Source organism: Tupaia chinensis, unplaced genomic scaffold, assembly GCF_000334495.1.
Source record: "Tupaia chinensis unplaced genomic scaffold, TupChi_1.0 Scaffold000561_1, whole genome shotgun sequence".
In the NCBI taxonomy this organism is placed as follows: domain Eukaryota; kingdom Metazoa; phylum Chordata; class Mammalia; order Scandentia; family Tupaiidae; genus Tupaia; species Tupaia belangeri.
The window spans coordinates 1,425,228-1,443,571 of NW_006160074.1; the positions used below are offsets into that span (position 1 = coordinate 1,425,228).

Sequence of the window (18,344 nt, forward strand, 5' to 3'; positions counted from 1 at the left end):
CTGCTCTCCCACAATACCTTCTTGCTGAGGAGCCACCAGCGGGGTGGGGCTTCCAGGATAAAGTCACCTCGGTCACTAACCCAGGCTGTCTGTCCTGTCCTGCCCGGTAACCGCATTCCCAGCTCTCCCCTCGAGCCTACGTTTCGGAATGGCTCTACTCTCCTCACACTTCCCTTACGGAGAAAAAGGAAGCCAAGAGGTTGGAGGACCCGTAGGGCCCCCACAGGACGGACAGGCCCACTGTCCTGCTTCCGCGTCTGCCGGCTTGGGCACAGTCCCTTCCTGTTACACCGCAGGGGTGTGTCCCTCCAAGAGGAGCCCTCTCCTCTGACCTTGCACCCTCCCACCTGCCTTGCAGGGGCCTTGCGAGAGCTACTGTCAGTCTCTTCCTCTCTCCCCTGAATATTCATCTTTCTCTTCTATCTGGCTCCTTCCCACTAGATTTTCAATGTGCCAAGGACTCGTTGGCCTTTTTAAAATTTTTTTAGAAGAGAGAGATTTTTGCCCCAGGGTGTGTGCACTCGCCAGAGAGCCAGAAAGCAAGAAATCACCCCCAAGGGGGGATGGCGACACCACAATCCCTTCTCCCCCGTTCTCCTCTCGGGATTTTGGGCACACACACACATGTGCTCGGTATGAGTTTTAAGCCACTGGGTCTGGACCTTGAACTGTGGTCCACTACTTGAGAGTCCAGCATCGTAACGATGACACCACCTGCTGGTCCCGATGCCTTGGATGTTTTTGCCTGCTGCCTAGAGGCTGCCCTCATCTCCACCCCTCTGCAGCCTCCTGTCATCAACATGCTTGCCACCCACTCTGTCACCTGTCCCAGGGGCCCCATGAGCAGCGAAGGTCACCGTGAGTCTCCAAGGTCACCAGTGATCCTCCTGGTCTAATCCTCTGAGGCGTTCGGTCCTCCTTCGCGGTGGTGGCCTTCCCAGTGGGTGACTGACTGCCTCTCTTAGAAAGCGCTTTCTCTTGCTGTTCCTGGTTTTTTCACATTACCTTACCGGGTCTCCTCCCTTTCTTGCCAAGTCTCATCAACCTGGAGACACGCACTGCCTGGTCATTTTTTTTAGAAACATTATTGATTTAATTGTACTGTTATTATTATTATTTAAAAAAGTATTTATTTTAATTGATTAATTATTATTTTAATTTGACCAGAGAAAGAGAGAGAGGGAAAGTAAGAAAGCAAGATGCCAGGACCAGGACTCAAGCCATGGTTAGCCGTGTGGGAGTCCAAGTGACTTAATCACCATGCCCCGTGCCGGCCCCTATCATTATTTTTTAATTTGCTATAAGGCATATGCGCTCACCAGAGACAGACAGAGACAGGAAAGAGAGAGCAAGGGGCCAGGCTGGGACTGGAACTGTGGTCAGCCATGTGGGAGTTCAGTGCCTCAACCACCACGCCACCTGGTTACTCAACACCGCACTGCAGACACCTGATCCTAGGCCTCCTTCCCTCCCACTCGCCTCACTTCCTAGGCGCCTCAGCAGGGCTCACGTCTCCAGCCGGACCTGGCCTGTGAGCTCTGGACCCTCAAAACCGCTGGCACGATCACCCCTTCGTGGAGAGTCACACCGGCTACCTGCACGGAGTGAAGTCACGCTCAGGTCGTACTCAACACCGCACTGCAGACACCTGATCCTAGGCCTCCTTCCCTCCCACTCGCCTCACTTCCTAGGCGCCTCAGCAGGGCTCACGTCTCCAGCCGGACCTGGCCTGTGAGCTCTGGACCCTCAAAACCGCTGGCACGATCACCCCTTCGTGGAGAGTCACACCGGCTACCTGCACGGAGTGAAGTCACGCTCAGGTCGGGGCCTCCTCCTTCCTGAGTGAACCGTTTCTCTCAGTGCTGCCACCATCCAGGCCGTGGGGCACAGCAGTGACCAAGGGCCCTGCAAAACCGGAAGCCTCACTGCAGCCGCAGGTTTGGAGCCCGTAGTTGGCCTGAAATACACCGGGTGCCTGTCCGGGCCCAGGATCCGGAGGAATCGGAGGGCTGGGGAAGGGGATCGTGGCATGACAAAACCCCTTCAAAGATGGCTCTCTGTCTCTCGTGGGCTCACACGCTCTGTCATTAAAGAGAAAGGCGGAATGAAGAAACTCAGGCGTCATCTCTAACTTTTCTTCCTGAAGCTCACTCCCAACCCACAGGCAAAGCCAGTCTGTTTTCTAGATGGCTCTCCAAACACCCCTGCTATCCAGCCAGAGCGATCGCCGTTCCTCTCGGGGCCACCCCCACCCCACCCCCTGCTTCTTCTCTGCCCCAGTCACCCTGTTCTCCACTGGCAGCCAGGAAGCTCTTCTCACAAGCCCTATCTGGTCTCGTCTTATCTTGCCTGAGACTTTTCAATAATCCCGCTGCTCTTGGATAAAGGCCCGAATCCTCACTGGGGCCCAGAAGGTCCCGGGAGACCCTGCCCTGGCCCAGTCCGCCCCTCCCTGTCACTCCCTCCTGGGCACTCTCTCTGCCCACTTGGTTCTTTCTGTCCCTCCTAAGCAACGTCTCTTCTGTCCACACCACCTTCACACCCGGAATGTTAAACCCTCATCCCCAAAGCCGTCAATGTCACCAGCTGCATGCCCCAGAACTGTGCAAGATATCCGCTGTGGGGTGGAGAGAAAGGGACCATGTTCCATCGTACTGTATTTCCATCTCCCTGTTTTCAAAGGTCTGTTTCTGTGTGTGCTTTGTTATTGCATGGCATATTCGTTCAGTAACAGAGACGCAAGAATACATGTGCACTGCAAACAGGTAAATTAAATAGACATTTATTGGGTTATCGGGAAAGCCACGATGCCTTTTTGCATAGAAAACTGAGCCACGACTTTCCCAGCAACCTAACACAAGTGGCATGTGCTCAGAATGTTTTTTTTGTAGAGAATTACTTAATCTTATTTACTGATGATTATTTTCTTTTTAATTTGCTTAAGGGCCACATGCACTCACCAGAGAGACAGAGAAAGAGAGAAAGTGAGAAAGCAAGCCACCAGGTCTGGGATTCAAACCACACTCGGCCAGGTGGGAGTCCGGCGCCATAATCAGCATGCCACCTGCCAACCCCTCGGAATGATTTCACTGAACAGGGTCTCCACACTGTTGAGGATCAGAAGACCAACCAGTGACCCTTCCTGGGAGACCCCCTGAGCTCCCGCAGTACACTTAACACAGCTGCAAATTTCTATTCATTTGTACGACTGTGTGGTAAGCGTTTCTCCCTCTAGAATATGAGCCGCACAAAGCCAGGGGTGTTGTCTGCCTCGCTGGAGTGTTTTCAGTGCCTTGCACTTAGTAGGTGATCAACAAACAGGTACCAAATAAACAAATAGCCAAGAAGTGGAATGTCCACGTCCCCTTTCCCATACTAATCGCTGCGTTTTCTTTTTCACATCTGGAATAATTTCCATAGACTTTCTCCTCCTCCATGACAAACATGCAGACAAGTCATGGCTTTGGTCAAGGATAAACAAGGAACTGATTCAGAGTACCTAAATATACTTTATTAATAACCCGGTGCGACGACTGTGAGACGCTTTCCTCCGTGTGATCTCACACAGTCTTCGCTATTACCTTGGAGAAACTGAACACCGTCTTTGTTGGATCAGTAAGGAAAACGGGATTCAGAACAGCCAAGTCTATTTAGCTAGAGTCAAGTCTGAATTCAAATTCAGGCTCTCAAGACTCATTTGTTTCCCCAAATAGCTCAGAATCTTAATCATCATACAAATGTTTTTATCCAAGAGTCCATTTCCTCTCAATTTCCTTTCCGGGTCTCGAGCTATTGGGTCCTCAGAGAAGTCATGACGTGTTTTTACTTTTCCTGTTTTTCTATGCGAAAATGTGTCATGACTCCTGACAACCCCGTAATCCTAGCAGGGCCCGAAAGCGAGCGCGAGCAGCGGCGTGCGGGTGATGAACAGGGCGCCGCACCTCCGGCTCGCGCTCTCTCGCTCTTTGTCTCCGTGTGTCTGTGTCGAGGCGTGTGTTGTGCAAGGGGTGACAGTCGTGTTCTGTCTGTGCAGGAAGGGACGAGCTCATCACCCGACACGTCTGCAGAGACTATGCAAAAAAGCCATCCATCCCACGCGGATGTTTTCCCTTGATGTAACGCCACTGCCTTTGTGCCTTTCTGACAGCCCTGTCCCTTCTCCGTGAAGTGACTACGCTGACATGAAAGGGTGTTCTGAGATGCTCGGTGACGTGCTCTGAGAAAGGGGGAGGGGACCTGAAACAGAACGAGCCTACAGCTAAAGAAGACACGCTGCCGAGCAGCTGTTTAATCAACGTTTCTAGTTGTGCCAACGAACTGGAACTGCTCATCCCCAACCTGCCCTGCGTCTACAAACACCACCCTCTCCAAACACTACTCTTTAACTCTACTTGAAAAGCAAAGTCTTGTTTCCTGCCTCAATAAGCCCACATCCCTCTTGTCACACCATTCTTTTTAAAAAATTAATTAATTATGGGAAAAGCGAATTAAATAATGTTTACGTCGCTGGACTTCCACGTAGTTGACCACGGTTCACATCCCGGACCTGGGGGCTTGAAACTCACGCCGGGCACATGTGCGTGCGTGCCCAAGACCCCGAGAGGAGAATGGAGGAGAAAGAATTGTGGCATGGCCATCCCCCCTGGGGAGGTGATTACTTGCTTTCTGTCTCTGTCTTGTTGGCATGCCCTATAGCAAAAATCTCTCTCTTAAAAAATTAGTCTATCTATCTATTTATTTATTTGTTGTGATTTTCAAGCTGCCTAGGCTGGAACTCTGTGCCAGGTGGGAATCCAGTGCTTGAATCACTTCCCTGCCTGTGGCTCCCACATCACAGCATTCGTAGTTACAACTCGAACTGCGAACTGCGGTTACAGTGCGTTTCCAAGGGAAATGTGGTCTTCATTGTCTTTGCAGCTAAGGTTTGTTTTCTCCTTCACGACAATGGGGATGAGGAGGGGCAGCAAAGGAAGAGAGACAGAGATGCCTTTGTTGACAAGGTCTTGTGTCATAACCTTCCCATCCCAGCCTCCCAGTTAGCAAGGATTCCAGGCCTGGTGTGTTCAGATTGCCCTGAGAACCTAACCTGGACCTCCTGCACAATTTCTAGCCTCCCAGGCAGAGGTGCCAAAAGTGCACCACTGCAGCTGAGCTTTTTCTCTTAAGAATTTTTTTCTTGGCGCCAGCAGGTGGCGTGATAGTTCAGGTGCTGGACTCTCACGTGGTCAATCGCAGTTCAAGTCCTGAATCCAGCAGCTTGAAACTCATGCCAGCTTCACGTATGTTTGTGTCCAAAATTCATAGAGAATAGAGGAGAAGGGATTGTGGCATGACCATCCCCCTGGGGGTGTGTGATTTCTCTCTTCTGTCTATCTCTCTCCAACAAGTACACATGCCCTATAAAAATCTCTCTCAAAAAGAAAGAATTTTTTTTCTTTATTCATAATACAATGAATGCATGTGCACTTGAGAGGGAGGGACAGAGATATGCACGCATTCCGCAGGGTCTGGTACGCCACAATCCCCTTCTTCCAGCCCTCCAGCCTGTAGAAGCTTGGGCAGCTGCACACGTGCGTGGCGCTCTGTCTCAGGCTGGCTAGTCCCGGTATTTGAACCACAGTTGCCACATGGGTTCTGGCTCTTCTTGAGCAGCACATTACGGTGGCCCCATAGAGTCAGACCAGCAGCTGAGATGTTTTATTTTTATTTTTTAAAGAGAGATTTTTGCTATAGGGCACATACACTAGCCAGAGAGACAGAGAGACAGAAAGCAAGAAATCACCCCCTGGGGGGGATGGCCACGCTGCAATCCCTTCTCCTCCATTCTCCCCTTGGGATTTTGGGCATGCACGCACACGCACTCAGCGTGAGTTTTAAGCCGCTGGGTTTGAGATTCAAATCACGGTCAACTCTGTGGGAGGCCAGCGAGATAACCATTACACCACCTGTTGGTCCCTCATCAGCTGAGGCTTTTAAAAGTCTTCCAATGGACCCAAGAGAACAGAGGCCCGAGCGAGGGAAACAGTAGAACAGGAAGCTGCTGCACCTCCACACTTGTCTCAATCCTAGCCGTGTCACTATAGACAAGCACAGATTCTTTGGCAAACTCCTGCCACCTCTGTTTCCCTGGGTTTGTGGTTTTCATTCTGACTGCAAGTAGAGGCAGCAGCCCCTGGGGACCCCCTCCTCCTCACCCATCCGGCCATCCGTTCGCCCATGCACCCCGTCATTCGGCGTCTGTCCTCACTCTGCCTCTCTGAGCCCCCTGTTTTCTAGGAGGAAAGAGTAGGTCTTGAACTCTCTGAGTAAAAGACTGGGGAGCGGCCAATGACGTATGCCAAAATACCCCGGGCTCTATGCCTGGCGGACGGACTCCGTTTCACAGAGACAGATTCCCATATTTCACTTTCCCTCTTTTTCTTATTCCTAGTCATAGATACACCTCTCCCTCATGACTGGACTTTAATCTAGCCAGCAAATTTCAGAAAGCAGCCACTTGTGCTCCTTCACTTGCAAGGGGAAGATTGTAACGCACTCCGAGTCCACCCAACAATTCCAATCAACCTCCCAAAACGTCACTGTCATAACTTCAAACACTGTGTAAATATCCCCCAGGACCGTCCTATAACATAAAAAACTTAAAATACCCTTTTTCTTTTTTAAAGAGAGACTCATGCAGGAGGGCACATGTACTTACTAGAGAGACAGAGAAAGAAAGCAAGAAATCACCCCCTGGGGGGATGGCCATGCCACAATTCTTTCTCCTCCATTTTCCTCTTGGGATTTGGGGCACACATACACACATGCCCAGTGTGAGTATGAAGCTGCCTGGCACTCGAACCACGGTCAGCCATGTGGGAGTCCAGCAATGTAACCATTATGCCATCTTGTGGTCCCTAAAATACCTTTTTGAAAAAATTTGCTAGAGGGTGCATGCGCTCACTAGGAAAAGAGAGAAAGAGAGACAGAGAGAGGAAAAGTGAGAAATCACCCCCCAGGGGGGATGGCCACACCACAATCCCTCCTTTACTCTCCTCTTGGGATTTTGGGCATGCGTGTGCACATGCCCAGTGTGTTTTTCAAGTCACCAGGTCTGGGACTTGAACTGCATGGTTGGCCATACGGGATCCAACTGCCTTAACCATCAGGCCACCCACTGGCACCTATACCTGAAGTAATTTAAAACAGAAACTGAACTGAGCACGCGTACAAGAATGTGCACGACGGCACTCTTTAGCTGGAAGGTAGGCCCAGCCCCAACACCCGTCAGTGGTGGAAGAACAAACCAAAGGAGGGTGTAGACACACGTGGGGTCGTCTTTGTCATGAGAAGGAAGAATGGGTTCACGGTGTGAGTGAACCCTGGGGACACGCTTGGTGTACAGAACCAGACACAAGGCCAGTGTCCCGGACAGTACTCGTCATGTCCAGCACAGGCAAGGACAGAAAGCCGACGGGTGGCTGCCACGGGCTGGGGAGGAGGGAGGAGCAGCGTGTGCCTGGTGGGTGCGGAGTGTTCTTCCTGGGTGACTGAAAGGCTCACTTCTTTCTTCTGTTAGGTGCACAGGTATTTTTGATCTTAATATTGATAGTCGATTACATAAACAATACAGTGCTCTGTTTTCTCTGAAAAACCTGGAGCCAAATCTAAAATTCCCTGTGATGCCCATGGTCTGTGTCCTTTCAGACCATTCGTGTATAGACTTACATACATACTACAGTGCATGGACACACATGTCACCGTGTGCGGACACACGTTACAGTGCATGAACACATGTGTTACAACCATGGACACACATATTACAGCACACAGACAGACGAATTCATAGGAAAGTAGGTATTTGGGGAGCCAGCAGTGGCATAGTGGTTAAGGTGCTGGACTCCCACATGACCAACTGTGGTTCTAGTCCCAGACCTGGAGGCTTGAAACTCATGCTGAGTGCATGTGCGTGTGTGCCCAAAATCCCTAGAGGAGAATGGAGAAGGGACTGAGGTGTGGCCATCCCCTCTGAGGGGTGATTTTTCCAGCAAGTGCATGCACACCAGGGCAAAAAAATCTCTCTCTAAAAGAAAAAAAAAAAAAAAAAAGAAAGAGAAGCAGATATTTACATATCTAAAGAGAATGATGCCTGCTATTGATTTTTAAAAGAGAATTGCTTATGTTCTTTTATTTATTATTTATTATTCATTTTAACTTGCTATAGTCATAAAAGACTAAGAGAGAAAGAGAGAAAGTGAGAAACCAAGCTGCCAGGTTGGGGGTTCGAACCACAGTCACTCATGTGGGAGTCCAGATCCTTAACCAGCACACCACCTGCTGCCCCCACCCCTGTTGATTTGTAAGTGACACACAATGACTGAGCGTATTCAGGGTCCCCGTGACACCTGCAGACAGCAGTACAAGGTGTACAGGCCAGCTCTGGCTGACAGCACATCTACCGCCTAGAACATTCCACCTCTGTGTGGAACCAGCACCTCTGCCCGAGCACTCAGACATGCGAGAGGTTACTGTGAGTGCCGGGCCGGGCGCCCCGCAGAGCCCAGACCCCATCCCTGCTCTCTCTGTCTTCCGTAGCCATGGCCACCTCCCTGTTGACCAGGAGATGGTGGGGGTGCACAATGTGAATGCACTAAATGGCACTGATTCATGCATGAAAATGGCTCATTTTTTGTGAATCCCACCTCAATTTTAAAAAAAAGAAAAAGAAAAGCTTAGACAAAAGTGCGGCCCTCTCACCGGTACTGTAGCTCAGCGCCCCTCAGAGGCCTGGCCATGGTTCACCACCGAGCCTGCTTGTCCTGCCTTCCTCCGCGGGCCCTCCGGCCCTGGGCTCCAGGCTGCCGTCCACTCTCTAGGCTCGCTGGCCCTCCCCGAGTGCTCCTCCTGCAAGGCTTGCTCCTGCCACAGGAGTTCTGCAAGGGCTCCCCGCCCCCGTCCGTGTGGAGCCCAGCGCTCCTCCTGTCACCCCAGCCAATGCTCCTTCAACTCCAGCTCTCCGACCAGGCCACCGCACACTCTCACGGACCGGGGTCTTCTCGTCAGGCCACTTGCCAACACATTTTCATTTGTTCGGCCTTTCGTTACCTCCGGTCTTCCCAGACATATTGTATGTCCCCTGAGGGTGAGAGTGGGCCACTGTGTCACTGGGAAGGGCAGTTACCACTGTCCCCTGCCCCCAGCACACTGCCTGACATGCAGCGTGTGCTCAGTTAACATCCTCTAAGGGACTCCTTTAGAACTGGACCACCACATTGCGTCTTACCCCACTCTGTGTGCACGCATGTACTGATTCTGATGTACGCATACATAATCCCTTCATTTTTTTTTTTTGAGAGGTTTTTGCTATAGGATGTGTGCACTCGCCAGAAAGACAGAGAGATAGAAAGCGAGAAATCACCCCCCAGGGGGATGGCCACGCCGCAATCCCTTCTCCATTCTCCTCTCGGGATCTTGGGCATGTACGCACACGTGCCCGGCGTAAGTTTAAGCCACTGGGTCTGGGATTCGAACCGTGGTCGACTACATGGGAGTCCAGCAACATAGCCATTACGCTAACTGCTGGTCCCAATCCCTGGTTTTTTTTATTTTTTTTGAGAGATTTTTGCTATAGGGCACGTGTGCTTGCCAGAGAGACAGAGAGACAGAAAGAAAGAAATCACCCTCCAGGGGGGATGGCCACACCGCAATCCCTTCTCCTCCATTCTCCTCTCGGGATCTTGGGCATGCACGCACACGTGCCCGGCGTGAGTTTAAGCCACCGGGTCCAGGACTTGAACCATGGTCGACTACATGGGAGTTCAGCGACATAGTCATTACACTAATTGCTTGTCCCCTGATCCCTTCTTTTTTTTTTTTTTCAAGAGAGATTTTTTGCTATAGGGCATGTGCACTCACTGGAGAGATAGAGAGCGAGAAATCACCCCCAAGAAGGGACAGCCATGCCACAGTTCCTTCTCCTCCATTCTCCTCTAGGGATTTTGGGCACGCATGCCTACACCCCTGGCGTGAGTTTTAAGCCTCCAGGTCTGCTACACCTCTGGCGTGAGTTTTAAGCCTCCGGGTCTGGGACTTGAACCATGGTTGACCATGTGGGAGTCCAGCGACGCAACCATTACACCGTCTGCAGGTCCCATAATCTCTTCATTCTTAAATCTGTTTCTATTCTCCTCACCCTCACAGCAGTGCTTCCCAAAGTTGGTTAGCAAAAACTAAGCGCTGGTGCTGCTGAATGCCATGGTGCCACGGCTGACGTGGGGGTGACCTGCCAGGCACCAGGAGACCTCCAGGTCAGGCAGCAGGACAGCAGAGCACTGAGTCCCTGGGTGCTGTGCTCTCTGATTCTGGAATGGTCTTCTGTCTCCCCCTCTCTGTCTTCTGGCTCTGTGACTTCTCCACCCAGCTGGTCTCTCCCCTTTCTTTCTGCCTTTTCTTAAGCCCCCACTGCCTTCTCTTTCAGGGATCCTTCCATGGTGGTCGGAGGGCCTCTTTATTCCTCTCCGGTATCCGGGTACTGGTTAGTAACCTGGCTTCTGTCTGGAAATTTGAAAAGGATGCATCTGTGTTTCCCGCTGGAGTTAACAAAGGTGCCAACGAACCATGGATTCCATGCGGAAGAGAGCCCCGTGCATGAATATGGAGAACAGAGGAGACATGGGGGAAGAGGAGGGGCTGGGACAGGCTGGGGGCCGCCCGACTGACGTGTCAGGAGGGGGATCCACGTCGAGAACGCTTCCAAGGGCTTAGTGCTGCCAGCGGGTGTGTGCTCGTCTCCCTGAAATGATCTATGCTAATTTCCTGATGAAAAATTCATTCTGTCTTCCATGTTGCTAAGCAGCCAGCCCAAACATCAAATATGTTTACTGTGTAAAATCTCTCCCGAGGCCTGACTGCACCCAACGCCTGAGGCGCGATGAATGTGTGAGAATCGGGGAGGTTTCTGACATTCACCTGCAAAGATACATATTCATCGCCACTTTTTACATTTTAATTAACTTCATTTAAAATTTATTTATTCCTTCTGAAAGAGAGCGTAATGGCACCCCGCAGGGGCTCGAAGCTGGCATCCATCCCAGCCCCATCCGACCTCGGGTCACAGGCACAGGTATGCCCGCATACTCAAGGGGGTCTCCAGACTCGAGCCAGGAACCTTCCCATGGAGGACGGCCCCCAGAGTGTGGCACTTTGCCACCGTACCACCACCTGACCCTTTCATAGCCACCTTTACTCTGCATCTGGCGAAACGCCGCGGTTCAAATACCTGCTCATTTCCTCTGCTAACCTCCAGCCTCGTGGTCACAAGCGCATCAAATTGGCTGTGGGGCCCTTCGTGTGCACATGCGTGTTGCACTTAAAGGCTCTAGAACCAAATTTCCTGAATTTGATTCCTAGCTCTGCCCTGGAATAGGTTTCTTAAGTTCTCTGTTTCACTTTTCCCATCTATAAAATGAAATAATAGTAGCATTTGGGACATTTCATTGGGCTAGTATGAGGTTTAAAATAAAATGGCTCAAGTGTTTACCTCAGGGACACACACAGAAAACTCGGTAAATGTTAGCTAGCCTATCATTGTTATTTGTTTATTTATTTGCAGAGGTTTTTGCAATAGGGTGCACTCACTGGAGAGACAGAGAGATAGAGATAGTGAGGAAGAAAGTGAGAAGTCACCCCCTAGAGGGGATGGTCGCGCTGCAATCCCTTCTCCTCCATTCTCCTCCTGGAATCCTGGGCATGCATACACATGAACCCAGGGTGAATTTTCTAGCCACCAGGTCCAGGACTTGAACTGCGCTCAGCCATGTGGGAGTCCAGCAACATAACCACTATGCTACCTGCTAGCCCCTGTTTTTTACTCTCCGGAAATGGACCTCTGTTGTAGTCATTGTTTACGTGAGTGGGAGACTTCATTAGTCAGGGGACCAGCTGACAGCGAACGGAGGCTTGAATACTCTAAAATGCTGACACCCCGTGGAGCCCACACCTACGGCAGGCCAGAGCCGAGTCAGTTCCAGGAGTGGGGTTGGTACTGCCTGGGGCCTCCAGCCGTCACTCAGTAGGAGAGGCCTCAGGAGAGCGCGGACAGAACTGCTCTAAGTTCTACTTTGAGATTGAGAGTGGAGTGCCCTGCCCAAGGGTCCCCACACCCCATCACACAGCACTGGCGTGCTGAGTGGCGGTTGCTTGTTTCACTGTGTGTGCGTTCTCGCCTTAGGAACAATGTCTGTCCGTCTTGTCATCGTTACAGCCAGGCCTAGCAGGTGCTCCTCGACCTTCATGAATGAGCTGATGAGCTGAGGGAAAGCACTGCTCTGGTCCCCCTCACTGTTGCGGGTGTGAATGAAGACAGTGATCTGAGGGGTCTAAGGAAGGGCAGAGGTGGGAGGGCGCATAGGGCCCCGTAGATGGTGCCAAGGCCCCAATCCCAGTGGGGACTCCTTTATGCTGTAAGAGCTGGCCACAGGACAAATGGCAGAAAGCTGTCCGGACTAGGAACGCAGTTTATGACAGGCCACCAAAAGGAGAACCACTCTTCCAATACATCCTCCCGGTTATAAAAAGGCTGATCTGATATGCAGTTCAAGTTCACAAACGTGTCATCACCACATTTTCATCTTCAATTAAAAACTTACCGACGTATGTAGGCATACAGAAGATCCGTGGGCCCAAGCGCAGAGCCGGATGGGTATTTACAACGTGAGCTCCCCACGTATCCTGTGTCTAGTTGAAGAGGCAGAGCACGGCACAAGCCCAGAAGCTTCCTACCCCCAGCTCCAGCCGCCACCTGCCTCCCCAGCATCACAGCAGAAATGAAGGGCCTAGTTCAAACCATGGCAAATGAGTCCCTCAGAGCTTGCATTCCTTGGTGTCCTCCTGCTGTTACTCAGTGCTAGGTTACAACATGGTGATGTAATTCAAAAATTCAAAATGTGTATTTTGAGGAGTTATCATGGGCCCAGTGTCAGATGAGGCCTCGCCAGGAATACAAGAAAAATGAAGGCCGCGCTCTCTGACCTTGGAAAGAAAAAACCCCTCTACACATACATTGTCCGATACAAATGCAGCACTTCTTGATATTATTTCATAAAACTTGGGACTTGGGACCAGCAGATGACGTAGCGGTTATGTCCCACGCAGTCGACTATGGCCTGAGTCTCAGACCTGGTGGCTTGAAAATCACACGTGTGTGGGGGGGTGGGTGTCCAAGATCCTGGGAGGAGGATGGAAGAGAAGGGATGGTGGCATGGCCATCCTCTCTGAGAGGTGGATTTCTCATTTTCCCTCACTGTCTCTTTCTCTCTTTCTGGTGGGCGCAGGTCACTAAGGCAAAAACATCTAAACAATAAAAACTAACAAAAAGAAACGCTTTGGACTCAGTCTGCTAGGTTGTCATTGGGAGCCTCTTCCATCGTCCTTCCTAACTCTGCAGGAAGGTGGGACAGGTGGCATGTGTAGGTGGGGGTGTGGAGGGAAGAGGTGCAGGGACCACAGCTGAGAGCCAAGCATGCTATGAAAGCCTTTGACCACATGTCAGCACCGCGGTCACCTTGGGGACCTCTCAGGCATTCGAGAAGATTCACATAAGGGCAGAGCAAGGTGAGCACTGTGTGGACAGAAAACTAGGGCACTGAAATGAAAGCTTTCTGGAAACAAAACCCAGGCTCCTGCTGTGTTCAAGGCACCACCGAGCTGCAGGGAAGGGGCCTTGTGCTCTGCTCTTGGCGTTGCTCTTTAGGTTGGGCACTGAGAAGAGGGCATCTCTGAAAACACCCCAAAAGAGGCCGAATGGCAGCCTGTGCAGATGAGCGTGGAGGGGAGACTCCCCTGGGTCTGCTGCCACTCGCTAATAGGTTCCGAAGTGGCCAGTGAAGGGGAGATAATCACCCTCGCTCTGCCTCCCTGCCCGCGCGTCTCCTCACTCCAGCGAGGTCACTGCATAATAAACTAGCTTCCCGGGAGCTGGGCTGATGACAGAGGTCCCAGGTGGCCCTTCCAGACCACAGTGTGCAGCCAGAAAGACCAGATTCTGTGCATCTGAAGAAGGCAGGATTAATACACCGGAGGGTGTATTTAGGAAAAGCGAGGAGCTGCCTCCAAGCGGCTGGAGGGCAGAAAGGTGATGGCCCCCACCCCCGGCCGGCTCGCACCGAGCAGGAGCTGGACGGTCCCATTCCACACTTCCCTCCGCTGTCTAGAGAAGTCTATGGTGCTAGCTCAGGATGTTTGACAAAGCAGAACATAAAAGACATAGGCTGGCAAGGAACATCTGAGAAAACCAGTTCATGAAATAGCTGTACGTGTGCTTCTTCAGTAATTCATTCAATAACTGGGTCTAGCGGGAGATTTAATAAGCACCGTAATTCGGAGTGAGAGATGATGACAAAGGCTCATTGCTAGCGTCTGTAACCACTGTGGTAAGCTACCAGAGCCTTGGTGAGCTCCCCGGTCCATGGCGAGGTAAGGGTCATATTACTAAGGCTTGCCGTTTATGTTCTTACAGGAAATGCTAAGTTTCCGCTAGAGATTAATGGTAATAAAAAAAGGTCACTTTTTTTCCTAACCAAGACCACAAGCCTTATAAACTCTGTCTACAGATACCTTGGTGGGGTGGGTCTGTGGACCCTAGGCTAAGAACCCCTGGGTAAACATCAAAGTTATTTTCAAAATCACTAGAAACTAAGGGGCCAGCAGGTGGCATGGCAGCTAAGGCGCTGGACTCCCACGTGGTCAACCACAGTTCGAGTCCCAGACCTGTGAGCTTGCTTTCTTACTTTATCTCTCTCTCCCAGACCTGTCAGTGTGTTCGCTCTCTCTCTCTCTCTCTCTCTCTCTCTCTGAGTGCACATTCGCTACAGCAAATTTTCATAATAATAAATAAAATAAAATAAATAATTCTTAAAAAAAATAATAACTAGAAACTTTAACTTCATCCAGCCATTCTGGGTCAGAAACGAGCCTTGCAATCATGGTCTACCCATCCTAGGAATCCCCCAGCACCCACGGTCAGCGTGTTAGGACACAGGCAGTAGCTCTGTGTCCTACAAGTATCCCAGTCCGTGGTGGAACACATCATGCCCCGGAAACCGCTGTGGGGGTTCCAGAAACCTGTTCCCCAAGCCCTGCATCTTCAGAGAGTTTCCCAAGTCCTGGCCTCCTTGTCAACATGTGCCAATACATTGTACAGCCCTGTCCGGGCAGTCACCTGCCACCTCTCACAACCCTCCTTTACTGTCTTTGAAATATTAATCGTGTTGTCTTTTCTCTCTGTACTTTATCTGGGTCAGGGACCAAGTGAGTCTGAGCACAATGGCAGCCGAGCCACTGTGAGATCCTAGCTTCCCGCGCTCACACCTCCTGATTCAGCCCAGGTTGTTTGAATCCTGGCCACCAAGGGAACCAGGAGAGAGCGTGGGGACAGGCTGGGAGCAGCATATAGTTACCGCGCCCCGATGGAGACAGCGCTGGGCCGCTAAGGCGTGGTGCGGGCACCCGCATCTGATGTAATAACTCAGGCTCGAGGCTTAGAGAGCGATGCTGGGGTCTTTATTTTATTCTGCTTTTTTTTTTTTTTAATTTTGCTGGAGGATGCATGCACTCACTGAAGAGAGACACAAAGAGAGGGAAGCTGATAAAACACCCTCCAGGGGATGGCCACACCGCAATCCCTTCTCCACCCAGGATTTTGGGCATGCACACTCATGCTCTTTATTTGCCAACACATTCTCATGGACACCTCCTGGTTTCCAGGCACTGAGTCAGTGCTGGGAATAACTACTGCACAAGTAAGGGGCTACGGAAGGTGAGGCCCAACTGCAGGAAGTGTTCTATAACCCTTTTGGAAGAAAGAATATGAGAAAGAATAATGGGGGAGGGGGGGTGCTTCATTTCATGCACCAAGAGGCAAACCCTTCTTGGACGTTTAACCAGAAAAAGACCCAGAGGGTGTGAAGGAGCCACCTGTGGGGCTTAGTGTCTTACGGGAATGGTCAACTCCAGGGGAATGAGGCAGCTGACAAGGGGGACGCTGAGATGCAGGAAGACACTGCTCAGCCTTGGCTGGAGAAGTAAAGCAGGCGAGGGGGGAGTGGAGTGGCTAAGCTCAGACTCCACTATCAGACCAGCTCAGCCCAAGTCTGGCTCTCAAACTTCTCTAGCTGGGTGAACTTGGGCAAGTCCCTTACCCTTTCTGGGCCTCAGTGTCCTCATCTGTAAGTGGGGATCAGCGTGTAGCTCTTTCATTCGGAGGTTCGCTGTGGTAAGAAGTATGCAGCACTGTTGCCAGTTGATGGCATAGCGGCTGTGTCGCTGCACTCCCACATGGCCGACAGCGGTTCCCATCCCAGACCCAGTGGCTTGAAACTCACACTGGGTGCATGTGCATGCCCAAGATCAGGAGGAGAATGGAGGAGAAGGGATTGTGATGTGGCCACCCCCATGGGGGGGGGTCATTTCTCACTTTTACTCTCACTGTCTCTGTTTCTCCAGCGAGCGCACATGCACTAAGGCAAAACCCTCTATTTAAAAAAAAGAATATAAAGCACTTAGAAAGGAGCCTGGCACAGAGTTCGAGCAACGGCGCAGTGTGCTACAACTTACTCCAGTGATGCGGAATTTCAGGGAGTAGAGAGCCATCGGGTCTGTCTGTAACAGACTCTGGGCCACAGCGCGGCTACTGGTTGCCAGTAAGACAGAGTTGGAAGGGAGCCTGGAGGTCGTTTGCACCAACAGCCTCCCCAGTGGTTCTCTCCAACGGGACAGCACCTGGAGGTCGCCCCTGAGGGCAGAGGAGTGGCAGTCCCTCAGGTGAGCTGGCAGGAAAGAAGACTGACAGGCAGCAGGCTACCGCTTCTGGAGAAGGGCTCCTCTAAGCCCAGCCAGTGGGAGCCCACCACTCTCCTTTCCTGATCATCCCAGGGCCCACACCCCAGTGCCCAGCCAGCTCTGATGCAGCCGATGTCAATGCCGCCAGTGTCACGTTCTCGAACGGTAACTGCCTCAAGGACAGCAGCCATTTCCCTCCACGCTCACCTCCTGGAGGGCACAGGCCCTGCACCCCGGCTCCTCAGAGCCTTTGCATCACTGACTGGAGGAAGGAAGCCGGGACTCCAGCGTGTCAGCGCCTCTCCCAGATACAGAGCGACTAGCAACCCGGGGTGTAGGAGGTCACTAAAGCACCCCCTACCCCAGGGCCGGCCTCCCTCAAGTCACCTTAGCAAGACTCCTTCCTCCCGTCCGGCACAGAGTGGTCTGCACTCCCCACTCCCAATGCCTCCTGGAGCTTAGGGGTAGGGAAGCCCCCCAAGCCCAGTCCCCAGACCCCTACTGTTGCCCATGCAGTGGGGAACCCCACCCATTTCTTGCCCAAAGGGGTTCTAGGGACTAGCAAATGCTTGAGATAAAAGCCTTCCAGCCCCCAGGGACCTACGTCTTCAGTGACAACTTGGGAGAGGACACAGCATCCCCCTCTGGCTGGGCTGGAGGTGACAGCTGCCAGGGGGTGGGGCTGAGATCTGGCAGGGCTCTGCAGGACCCTCCTCCCTTCTGTCGCCTCTCCAGACCACAGGTGCTTTTCCTCCAGCTGCCCCTCCACCCCATGCGAAGAAGGCAGCAGCCATGGCCCTGCTGGTTTTCAGGGGAGTACCCTCCTCAGTTATGCCAGAGCTCGCCCTACCCCAGCCTCAAAAGTGCCCTGTCCTCGCCCTCTCCCGGCCCCCATGGGCTTCCCCCAATTCTGCAAGCTTCTCCCGCACAGTTCTCAGGGTCTCCCCACCGCCCCCTCCCAGGGTCCCAGGAGTCCCGTTCTCCTCCGGACCTCCCTTTCGTTTCTCGGCTCCCAGCCCCCCGCTCCTACCCAAGTCCCGTTTTTCATCCCTCCCCGTTTACATAGCTCTGTCCCCATTCCTCTCCCAGCCCCTGAAGCATCCCGACCCCCAGTCTATCCTTCACGTCCCTCCTGGGCCCTGGAGCACGTCTGCCATCCCCCCTCCCAGCCACGGTCTATCACGTAAAGGAAAACCGCGACTGTCATCCCCCGCCCCATTTCACCGCCAGCGCGACAGCCAGGACCCGGTCGCCTCACTCGGGGGAGGACCGGGCGCCGCCCCCCGCTCACCTGTTGGGCCGGGCGAAGCACACCCGTCCTGGCCTTCTCCGGATCAGGGTCCTGGTCGCGTGGCAGCTGCCCCTTCTTGGGGTGCATATGCCGGCACAGGCAGGTGACCCCGCACAGCGCGAGGATGCTGGTGGCCGTGCCCAGAGTGGCGCCCAGCGCGATCACGGGCACTGAGAGTACCATGGTGCCCGGTCCCCGCACGGGGCTCCGTCCCCACCGCGCACCTACCCCGGGCCAG

General features: G+C 52.4%; 1 protein-coding gene across 1 annotated transcript in view; it reads right to left on the reverse strand.

Moving 5' to 3' along the window:
• Positions 1 to 18,338, reverse strand: part of SYT13 (synaptotagmin 13) — a 56,638-nt gene extending 38,300 nt beyond the window's left edge. Inside the window, exon 1 of the mRNA XM_006157765.2 lies at positions 18,107 to 18,338. Within this exon, the coding sequence (XP_006157827.1) occupies positions 18,107 to 18,289 (183 nt within the window). The 5' untranslated portion in view covers positions 18,290 to 18,338. The remainder of the gene's footprint in view (positions 1 to 18,106) is intronic.
• Between the last annotated feature and the right edge of the window lie 6 nt (positions 18,339 to 18,344).